Here is a 12,234-nt window from a genome sequence, read left to right as displayed (position 1 = left end):
TCTAAAATGTACGTCCCCAAAGTAATGCTGCTATGGCCAAAGAAAATAGTTCATATTTGGCAAAATATATTTTCTGACTATGTAGATTATACTTATCTCAGGACACCTTGCAAGCTTTATGTTTAAAGATAACTTAGATACATTAAGTCCAGTTATTCAATGAAGTGTCCACAAAGTTATTACTTTTATCAGTAAATGAGAAATGAATAAAAGCAAAATGATTCCTTTTAAATTAAAAAGAGAGAGAGAGAGAGAGAGAGTTACAAAAAAAATGTGCTGAGTATCAAAGATTTTCACAAAAAAAACTTCCAAGCAACAAGGAAAAGGAAGAATTTTTTATAACGATGCATAATTACAAGCAGATTTATTAGGGTGTTGCAAGGGTTCTTTTCATCTCCAGGAAAAAAGATGACTCCTTTCCCACATCACTATTGCCTCTCTTCTCTGCTCTCATGAGACCACACCTGGAGTACTGCATCCAGTTCTGGGGCCCCCAACACAAGAAGGACTTGGAGCTGTTGGAGCAGACTGCCATTTTTATCTTTTTAATAAAATCTTACTCCTAAAACTAGTTTTCTCTGAGCCAAGGCAACTCGATGTAAGTGGTACTCATCTTGCCTATTTTGGGTACCTATCATGAAGCTCCCTACCACTCAATTACCTCAGACTCCCTTTATACTCAAAAGAGAGAAACAAAGTTTCGGGGGATGTAATATATCTGTTCTATTGTAGACAGCTACATTATGCTTTAGAAAGGCTTGTCTTCTTCCACGGGTTACAAATGGAGCCAAGTTATACCAACTAGACCAATGAAAAACCAACAATCCTGCAAAAGAAGCAGCTATATTCAGCTATCTTTGTACAAACCCAATAAGAAATCATACTTTGTGAGTTATCTTTCACTACATAAAGAAACTGTGGACATTTGGGGATTATTATTAAGTTTCACTTCTCAAACACAAGCCTGAAATTAATGGCAAAAAACTTAAAAATCACCAAATAGAAAAGCATGAAAGCACAGACATAAAGGGACTGACATACTCAACAGCTATTGAAAATGTCAGTGAAATCAGATTTATCAAGACATCTAGAAACTACTTAAGTGAACAATATAAGGAAGAGATACATTTAATCTTTCTAAATTACAGTAATGACACAGCAGATAAAGTTACGTTTGGGAAAAGTTGAAAAATTATTCTACTTTTGAAGAAACAACCTTCACTGACCACGAAACAGAGAAAGATTGATGAAAAAATCCAGTGGGAGAAAACCAATGGTGAAGGGATGGCATCAGTGCACTATACCTGTCATAAGGGAAACCTGGCATACTTCTGAAGTTAAGCTCTAAACTTAGCACCTTAAGCATATGATACTTATTGTGATGTAGAACACTCTGGTGTTCAAGCTTTTGGTTATAAATGATGAAAGATATCCCCTAAATTTTGAAATATATTTAATAATTTGTGCCAGCACCTCAAGTTTAGCACAAGAAAAAGAAATCTATTTCTAGAAGTCAGAAAATATCATGATTAAAAAACAAATTACAATTATTAGTAAAATTAGATATTAAGAGTCTGAAAGAAAATGGGCACTTCCCTCTGAGGACACCGTAGAAGGCAGTGGTCAGTTCCTTTTTGAGACACATTCTTATTTAAAGTAATGTTTATGAATACATTTTAATGCTCACACTTACCAACAATTTCACTCGGCTCCTTATTATACAGTTTTTTGTTCCAGTAAAGAAGTCCAAGAAAGGGAAAGGAGACCAGAACAACAAGGCAGATTCCGACAAACATATGTCCTGTGAAGGTTGCAAAATCCAATCCCTGGAAATAAAATTGAAAACCCAAATTAAAAATCAGTTACATTCCTGTAATACCTACAGGGAAAAATATTCAACTGTATGCACTTTAAAAATCAATAATAAATAGAAAGCAGTAAAGTTCCCTAGCACAGTACACGCTGCATTTCATCTGTTTCAAGGAAAATAGCTACATTACAATTTAATTCCGAGAGCTCAAAAATAACATTACACGTTATTCTGAAGTATATTTTGGCTTCCTAAAACAGATGAAAAAAAAATCAATTTCATCACTTAAATCACTCTGAATTCATTTTAAATTATATTGAATCATACAAATAGTTAAATTTTAATGGCCAACTTTTCGTCCTAAACAGATAACAATATGAATTTTACAATAAACCTATCAGAAACAGGATTTCACACGAAGTCCCTAATATTCTTTCACAATAAAAATAGTGTATCTTAAAAGCATGGTTATTTTTCCTCAGGTATAATAAATATATTTATTTAAATTTTGCACGCTAAATCCCTTTAATTATGAGTTTCTCAAAAAAGTAAACATATAATACATTGAAAAGTTACTGTATTAAACTATAAAAATCAATATTAACAGTGGTTAATATTTTGAAGTTAGCCACACTTTGAGTAGGACATTGGACTCGATGACCTCTTGGCCCTTTCAACTGAGTTATTCCACAGTTTTGTAATACATCCACTATAGCATAGTTCCAAGGTTAGTTTTTGGGCTGGAATTTTTTCACCTAGTCAGGACTGGCTGCCAGTTACTCATGATGCTTGAAGAGGGATCATGTCCAAGTACAGGTAGCAAGGGACTGTCTTATTTTCACAGAACATTTGTCTGAAGTGATGACCCCAGCAGAGCATCTCATTGACGCTTGGAAGGAAGCATGACCAAAGCACCAGATAACTCAGATTGTCCAAACTGAATTTTGAGAATGTTCACTGATTTCATAGAGCCTCTAGACAGTAATGGGATCTCCCTGTGTCATATCCCTATGCTTATAGAAGAGTGGCTTGTATTGTATCAAATACTTGTTTACTACCTAAAGACCCCTCTGCAACACCAATACAAATCAAAAACAGCTTCCCATGCAGCACAAGTTGATATTACCTCCTGTGTGTTAAGACAACTAGGAAATTACTATCTTAAATCTGGGTTCTGTACTGCCTCCTAGTAAAATAATGTATGGAAATATTAGCAGTTTAAAAATTGAAAAAGCCATTGTTTCCCCATTCCACCTGATTGGAGTCATAAAGAATTTTCATAGCCAGATAGTGGTTTTTGTTTAAAAAAAAAAAAAATCCATAGTTTTCAGGCAAGCACAATTAAATAAATTTCAAGCACAAATATGTACACCTGGGACATAAGATTTAAAAACACTGAAAGTATGAAACAGTTATGCCTAAATCTGACTGGAAAAAAAAAAAAGTTATCTTCTGAATAACAAAATTACCAGGAAACAGCTGGTTGAGGAGCAATAGAGTAAGATGAGATGGTCACAATATTCTCAACCTACAGTTACCAAATCCTGGATGAATGAGATTACATTTGTACCTACTACCAATAAGCAGCCGCAAATCTTCCTTAGGCTGGCAGCCACATGTTCACATTGCAAAAGAAAACAGCTATTTCCAGGCAGAGTATTCTCTGCAGAGATACTCAGGCATGAATCTAATTGCTACTCTTGGAAAGGAAGAAACGAAATAGGAACCTGAAGAATCCTTGGAAACTCTGGTGTTCAAGCTGGTGATATTCCCATGGTACGATAATGGAATGTAAGTTTCATGTCAGTGCTATTTACGCAGTCACTAAGATTTACAAAGTCACTCGCCTGGAAGTTCTGAATATCAAAAAACAATTTTAAAACAAAACAATTGTGCTTTGCTATTAAAGTGATGCAATGCAGAAGCTTCTCAAACAAAAGATACAGCACAAGAAATGTGCTGCTTGAAACCCACAAATCTACTTTCTCTATGGAAAAGGAGAATCATATCAATCTCAAAGACAAACAGAAACAACGAGGTTAATAAGAAGGTTTGAGTGATAGTTGAAAGGAATTGAAATGAGATAGAGATCACAAACTCTTAAAAGTCAGAATTAACACAGTTCATGACATAAAAGCTGACACAAATGAGTTTTTAAGAGTGATTTGCAGACACCACCACAAGAGGAAAAAAAAAAGTCTACTTAATTTTTGACATCGGGAGCTTTTATTTTATTTGGGAGCTTCCTCAAACTTTTCAAAGAGCAGCTGGGCTGAGATTCAGAATTTTGTTGAACTTCAGAATATCACCCCCATTGATTTTTCTTGTATCTGAGGCTTTTGGGAACAAAAAAAAAAAAGCTGCTCTGCTTTGACTGTAAAACAGCTTTCCGATTCAGCTGAAACAAATCATTCTGTGACATGGAAAACATTTCAGGATAGAGCTTACACAGAGATATTGCTCATGATAGCACAAGGCTGGATCCAGTTCTCTTTCCATACCTCATTCCCAGCTTTCCTCCTCATTTCCTACTTCCAGTGATCCTCAGGAGTCAGTGTATGAAAATGAAACCTGATGGCCACTAGCACCTTGTAAAACTTGTACCCTGTACATGAGGAGGAATACCACCATCTTTTTGCTCCTCATGTCAAAAGGGCTCATGGTGGAAACCAGTTTTCTGCACATTCTGATGCCTGGAGCTGGGTGCTTAGCACAAGTACATAGAATATGTTTCCAATACATAGAATATGTTTTCATGACCGGAGCAGGTAGACTTCAAACCAGACATTGCCAGATAATTAGGAGTCAACTGGCAGCTTCTTGGAGAACTTTCAGAGATCATTTCTATCTTCTGAAAAGGTAAATAGTGAAAAGGAAAGGGAATGGGATGAAGAGGAAGGAGATTGTCAAAACCACATTCTGTGAATGGGGTGATGCATTGCTGTGTTATTCTGACAGAGAAACTATCACAACAGAGATCCCTGAGCTCCCTGCTGCCCTGTTACAAAGGATTTTTGTTGTACTAGAGATAGAAAGGACAGAGAAGAGGATCCCAAGATTGTGGCACATTTAATCAGTTGCTCTTGCTCCCTTGCTCACTCTCTAGTAAGGACATGAAACATCTACACAGAGCAAATATTCATGTTTCGTGTGTTTTTTGTACCTCCTGAGTTCTCTGTGCTGCTGGGGCCAGGGTTCAGCATTTATAAAAACACTTTAAAGTGCTCCACATGTTTGCTGCATACAACAAAATGTCATTTCCATAAAGATTTTTTGCACAATAGACCAGAAATACTTTATTCCAGGGGTTTTCAATCCATCAGATAAATACAATGCATGCCTCAAGTGTCCCTTACTGGAGGCTATGCTGATTGTGTACCATTTCTCCTGTTCCCCAGACAACAATGAAAATCTAAAGATTTCGTTTTAGCAAAACAACAACCTGAAGGTTCCATTGCCTACAGGCTCAAAGCTGAAACACTGGGCATCTTTCTATGCTTTATGGTTTTAAATACAAAGTCAAATATATCAATTTCGCTCTAGGAGGAAGCGTCATTCTGTTTTCCTTACACACTGGCTTTCTTTCATCCTAGTCTATTGTGGTTGTTTGTCCGAGGGTGTGTGGGAGGTTGGGGGTTGACTGTTTTTGAAGGTGTGAAATCAACTTCTAGTAATTCAGACTCTGTCAGAACAATGCAGCCATTTTAGAGCAAAAAGAAAACAAAAAATATAGATAGGTACAATAATTCAGAGGTCAGCAAATGCTGTACTTCTACACAGAGTGCCCTTCATTAAATTTTTTAAAGCCAATAAAATGAGGAAGAGTGAGAGTAATTTATTATTTCTACCCTGGCTTAAACACTCCTTCCAGCTGAGTGACTGAGATTTATGTTGTCTCGGGAGGAGCTGCTCATGATGTTGCTGAGACAGAAATCACTGATGGTCTAACACAGTTACATAAAGGTACTGCTTATCTGAGGTACTGATGAGCACCCTTTTTTTGTCTTGCAATGTACGCTTTAAAAGTTACTACATACTGCATCACTACATGGAGGGGGAAAAAATCTGAAATCATCCATAAAGCCATACATTTTATTTCATGTAACTTACCAACGGTTTCATCTTTCTTGAGAAAAGGAATCAATGAAACATTGACAGAAGAGGCAATTTACAAATTGATTAAAAGTTTTACCAAGTTTGTATCCAGCAAACTCAACAAGAATAGCCTAATAAGCTATGGGAATCCATTTCACAATCTGCCGGTGCCTAAAATACATTCACAGATTCATACATAGGATTTTCCTCTCTTCTATTGGTCAGAATTATCTACTTCTATTCATAGATTTTTGGCACCACAATTTGTCTTGAAATACAACCAACTAATATTGCAGCATGCTAAATTTCAGCACAAAGACTAAAAGTTTCTTTAATGCAGGACAGGACACCCTGATGGCTGCCCATTTGCTGGGGAATTCATGTCAAATGGTGAGAATAACTTTGAGTAGAATGCTGAATGTCCAAAATCTTTCAAAAATATCAGATAAACAGCACAAACTTTTATCACACTTCATACCAACACTAGAAATAGCCAGAGTCTGGTAAGAGAATATAGTCCAGTGGCTAGCATAAGCTAAAATTGTCTTTGCTCTTTTCGTTCTCACTTTTAGATACATTAAAGCTCGATACACTAGTAAGCACCATTTTTCTTCTGAAAACCTCTTCACCGTTCATTCTCTTAAGATTTTGTAATCACATCCTAAGCTTAGAGCCCACGTAATTTCTGACTTCAAAGGCATAATTGCAGATACTTGGGAAATTCCCAAAGACAGAGGACCTTTCTGAAAGCAAATGAATGTTTTGAACTGGTTTGTGCCACACTGTGTGCATAAAATGGAGTTCCTAAAGTCTGAAGCATGTATCTCTTCAAGATAAAAATATATTTTTTGTCCATAAAGCCAAAAAGAGAAAAAACAATAGCAATTTTCTGTAGGAAACACAGGAATAGACACTTCAAACAATACTGCATGAAGTACGCTTTCCAAAATGTCACTAAAATAAGCAATTGCATTCAAGAATTTTTACCCCTGAAACACTCCAAAAAATAATAATAATAAAAAAACCATTAAATTTTACTCAATACAAATATAGCAGGCATTCCGTACATTTTAAATGCAGGCTTGGATTTGATCCTATATCTCATCCTCACAACACCTGTTACTAGAACTAGTTTCCTAAACAAGACAACATCTACATTTTATCTACTGAATAAAAGGGAGCTTGCTTAAGCAGATGGACAAAATCAGGAACTGAGAAATCAGTCCAATAGCAGAGACTGCAGAAATCCAGATGGCCCTTCCCTGCCCTCACTCTTGCTTAAGCTCTCTCCCAGGTAGATCTCCTCTAGACAGCCTGAGGTATAAGCAATGGGGACAAAAATAGTGAAGACAGATGAGATGCCACCTTGGAGCCAAGGATACATCTTTGACCTTCTCCCATTTAGATATGGAGATGTAACATATGAGAACACAGAAAAGAAGAAGAACAAGTCTCATGGTCCTATCTATTTTCTGACGTCCTTTTTTCTGTGGTCCAACACAGGTCTGAAAATGCTCCAGAGTTAAAATGCTTGCAAAGTTTTTCTGCTTGTTTCAAACACAGAAATTGGTAAGCCTGTATTTGTCACATTTGCTATAGTAATTATACATCTGAGTCCTCCTAAGATAATCAATATCACATTAAAATAAAATAAAAACTTGTTCTCTTTCAATGTGATGGCTTAATTGCTTCCTGTGTTTAAGGCCCTTGCTAAAGTTTCTATGGAAATGATGAGTTTCTGAGTATTTTGGAAAATGACCTCTGTGGCAAGTGCAAATTATTTTCTTTTAGAAAAGAAAGTTGAAATAATTGTACTGATTTTATATTTAAAAATGTAAAAATTAGCTATCAGATCTGTAGTGAGGAATATTACAGTCTCCAAAGTCACGGTTCAACAAAACTAATTGCAGTACCTTTCAAATATTTTGAGAGTAAACATTTAATTAATTCAACACTATTAACTCTCAAAGACATTTTCCAACCTGGACAGTACTTAAATAATTTGAGTGTATGCAGTTAATTAGAAAACATATATTTTTAACACAACAGAAACATAACTGACTGCAAACAAACAAACAAAAAACAATTTTATAGTAAAAATCCCTCATTCCTCTTGCACAGATACTTCCATACTAGACCATATGCTACAATCAAATTCCTTTGAATTTATGTGTGGCATTAGTGACAAAGTTATTTAGTATTTATGACACCTGTATAAAATAGAAGACATACGCTTGGTGCCCCTACAGGGTGGAGAGGGCCATATAGGTGGGAGGAGATAGTGGGACCAGCACATTTTCATTGGCAGGTGTCTGAAGTGCTTTTGTCCCACCCAGCATCCAGCACTGTAACCTTCCCTTTGGCACCAGTCACCCAGTAAAATGAAGAAACAATTTTATCCATAAATAGAAGAGGCAAGAGAAGGAAGTTAGAATCCCCCATTGTAGCTTAGGGATACCACTGGGTGGCAGAAGGTGGGAGACAGCTGTGCCCATGCTGCATGGCAGAAGTCCCACTCAGCTCTCCATATCCCAAAGGGCCATATCTGGAGGACAAAGATACCATCTGAGGCTGGGCTGCGTGTGATATGTCTATGGGAGTAATGTTACATCTCACAGTGTGGGGGTGACGTGCATGGACAGTTGTCTGATTTTAAAGTCCTAAGAAGGAACTGAGTAATCTCAATATATTTAAATTCTGAGAGAAAACTCATTCTCTACAAAAGGTTTAGATTTTCATCTTCCTTCTTGCACCCATTTCTTATTTTTCAAAACTTTCTGCATTTACAGCCTTCCATTGTTTCTATTCCTTCTTCACTTTGTCACTGACAAGGAAAATCCCCAGAATAAAGAAAGGAAACCAGTATTCTCAGCCTGTATCAAGAAGTCTATTCTTCATCACACTTTTGCCCCCAGAAGATCACTCTGCTCTGTCTGATCGTCCTACTAAGAAAGAAATAGTGTGGCAGAACAAATGGTTTGTATTCTGTTCATATGGCTGTCTGGGGAATAAAAGGTTCTTCACAGCATAAATCAGCATCAGAACTTAATTTTAGCAGAAAAGCAGCTTGCATTACCTACCTGCCTCCTCAGTTCCTGCTTGGAAACAATAATCACATTTGGAGGATCCCCAACAGCTGTGGCAGCCCCCCCAATATTTGTGAAGATTACTTCTGCAATCAGGACATGCCTTGGATCAAGATTTAGTACTTCACAGAGCCTGCAGTGTAAAAAAAATGAAATTAACATCTTACCCTATGATCAAATTCCCTTAAATCTTAAAATCTATACAATTTACAAAACAAAGTTCTTCCAGTGGAAAAACTACAAGATGTTAAAATTAATACGTGTGTGTGTTTGTGTGTGTTGTGTATGACTGAACTTTTAATTGTATAAGCATTTCAGTAATTATAGAACTATCACTGTAAAATATGCATATATTTTACATTTATAATGCAACTGTCAATGGTACTGAAATTGATGTGCTTTAAAAAGCTTTTCATTAGAAGTAATTAATTATTCCAAGAGTTGGACTGTACAGAAAGTTGCATTTCAAATTTAAAACCACATTCTGAGTGTTATATGCTTTCTAAGCCATGCTCCTCAGGTGACACCAACATATGGGTAACCACAAGCTCTGCACTCATCCTCAGTTGTCGACTGTCATGTGGGGAGCTGAAGCAGAGGACAGGATAACTATCAGCCACGATTCATATATCAGAGACCTGTTTTCAGCCTAGCTTTACTTGGTTCATTCCCCCAATTTTCCCCCTTCCCTAAAGCCTGATGGTAAGGTGTGAGGTCATGGTGATTTGGGAGTACATGTCCTGTACCCACTCCTGACCACAGTGCACCAGCCAGGGGTAAAACCCCCCCAAAAAAGAAAATCCACTCTGCTTTTCAAGTGGCCATGCTTAAATTATTGCCCCCTCCAACTTAATACGGGATATGGAAAAGGCTGGGCAGTGAGCTCTCATCCTCAGGATCTCATTCCTTGTAGCACTGCCAGTCATTTCCCTGAAGGAAGAGTTGAGCTTTACGGCTCTATCTAAGTCTGTATTATTAAAACCTATATTTCAAAGAGAAAAGTGTTGCACAGAAGCTTAACTTGATACACTTACCCTGTCACCAGGAGTATCAATTTAAAAATTGGAAAAAGCACTGTCAGCCAATACAAATGTCAGTACATAAAAAGTCCAGAATGATATAACAGTACAAAAATGCATTTATGTCCTCCAACAGTGTAAAACTATGCAGTTGAAGTGTGCTCTACAGTAGAGCTAGCCCAATTGTAACCATTGTGGCACTATTCCGTAACCATACTTGTACGCTGAACATCCTTGCTCCTTCATTTCCAGTGTTTCTAAAGTTAACTTTCCTTTAGTGTTTGGTTTGTGTTTGTTTTGTTGTTGTTGTTATTATTGTTTTGTTTTAACGAGACCAGTGGTAACTTGAAGAATTAATCTTGGACACCAAGAAAGGCCAATCTAATACAATCTAATACACCAAGAAAGGCCAATCATTAAGTACAGCACAATCCCAGTATGTTAGCTGTACCAGTGGACTGAACTTTCTCAATACACTTACCCCAATCATAAAAATTCACATGTGAGTAACTATAGCCTTTCCCAGTTCCCAGCAACAAAGTATCTTGAAAATAAACAATAGCTGAGAATGTTAGCTATTAATTCTTTATCAGCTTACTGCAAAACGCGGAGAGAAACATGCATCATGTTTTATATCTTATTAATGACAGTCTAAATCCTGATGTGCACAGAATGAGCAGCATTTTCTGCAGGCTTTTATTTCCATGGCAATGGCAGCACAGTGAGATGGATCGAAGCTTTAGACTGAAGACAATGGCAGTGAGATAAGAACAGAAAAAATGACCCCTATCATGAAGTTTCAGAAATAGGCAATTATTGCCTTAGAAGTGAGAAAAAAATTATTTTTGTTTTGATAATAATGTGCAATTTCTTTGGTACTACAAATGTATTTGGCATAAAATAGAAATAAATAAAAAACTTAGTGTTTAATAACTGCTTACTGTTAGAGGTGAAATCTTTAACTGGATTAAGGCAAAGTGATCTCTTCAAAATATAACCAGACAGAAAACAAATGGAGCTTTCATTTACCAACTGTTTCTCAGTCCAGAATAAATTGCACTTGCAGTTTTATGCGTTTCTGTTTGGTTGGTTTTTTTTACTGTTTTATGTTACCTTACAAAATGGGACCATATCCTAATAGAATTTTGCGTACTTTAATGTGTTAATAACTGCAAGCATTACATCACTCGAGATTATCTGAAAAAGACCTAGATCTTTCAGAAACTTTACCAGGTTAACTGGACACAGGTTAAATTCATGTTAAGCACTACTTATAATTACACACTCATAAAATCTAGCTGCAAATCTTGTGCTACTAATTTACATAATTCTGAAGTAATTAAGTACTGTTCCAAATATCTAATCTTAAATCATGAAGTTGGTCTGTAACTGTACCAATGTCATAATCACCAGTAGGGTGAAAATTCAGTTTCATATTCAGAAAAAAAGACTTTTACTTGAAATCTGGAAGTATTCCAACCAGTATTAGAAGAACTAAAACTTTAGTAAAGCATAAATTACTAGACAAAATTACATATAACCAGCAAAGAACAAGGCTGGTTAATTAAAAATATTCTCCCTGCTTACACGATAAAAAATATCATCTGCAAGGGAATAGTGGTACAATATGCTATTGCAGTTCAGATACGGAGACAAACAAGAGTGATTAGCTGCCAAGGCAGCTGCCAATGGAACAGGCTTCAGATATATACTCACCACCAACACTAAAGGAAAATGGCAACTCATCACTTTGAAAACATCAGCTCTTTATGCTACTAAAATAAGCATATTGGAAGTTTTAATTTCCATTTAGATGACCAAGAAAAGTCCAAACAAGCATGTTTGTACATACATTTCCTACTGATTGCTGGCTGTAAAACACTAAGTCCAAAACCATAACAATAAAGTACCTTATGGTTACTGGAGTAAAGAGCAGCATTGTGGTAACATTGTCCAAAAATGCAGAAAGAATTGCAGCAATAAGGCACAGAAGCGTAATCATGGCCCACACCTTGCCTCTAGAGAATCGATAAGCCTAATAAAAACAAACAAATAGCAACAAAATTAAAGGACTGGAATGTTCCATCTGACTTTAGAAAAAAATGACAAATAAACAACCTCATCAAAGGTAAATCAACGGTGAGCTCAGAGAAGTTCATGCACCTCCAGCAGCGCCCTCTCCAATATTAATTTAGCTGTAAAACAATTTTAGGAAGTGTGCAAA

The 12,234-nt window shown here is 36.4% G+C and overlaps 1 protein-coding gene across 5 annotated transcripts in view; it reads right to left on the bottom strand.

Moving 5' to 3' along the window:
- OCA2 (OCA2 melanosomal transmembrane protein) overlaps positions 1 to 12,234 on the bottom strand; it is a 204,993-nt gene that overhangs the window by 108,534 nt on the left and 84,225 nt on the right. For all 5 annotated transcript variants that reach the window (XM_040662061.2, XM_004938466.5, XM_025146634.3 and 2 more), the window contains 3 exons: positions 11,921 to 12,045; positions 8,986 to 9,124; positions 1,694 to 1,826 (listed from right to left, as the gene is read on the bottom strand). In XM_040662061.2, the coding sequence (XP_040517995.1) occupies positions 1,694 to 1,826; positions 8,986 to 9,124; positions 11,921 to 12,045 (397 nt within the window). The remainder of the gene's footprint in view (positions 1 to 1,693; positions 1,827 to 8,985; positions 9,125 to 11,920; positions 12,046 to 12,234) is intronic.

The sequence above is a fragment of the Gallus gallus genome, chromosome 1 (assembly GCF_016699485.2).
Source record: "Gallus gallus isolate bGalGal1 chromosome 1, bGalGal1.mat.broiler.GRCg7b, whole genome shotgun sequence".
NCBI lineage: Eukaryota > Metazoa > Chordata > Aves > Galliformes > Phasianidae > Gallus > Gallus gallus.
This window is presented reverse-complemented; position numbering and strand designations above follow the sequence as displayed.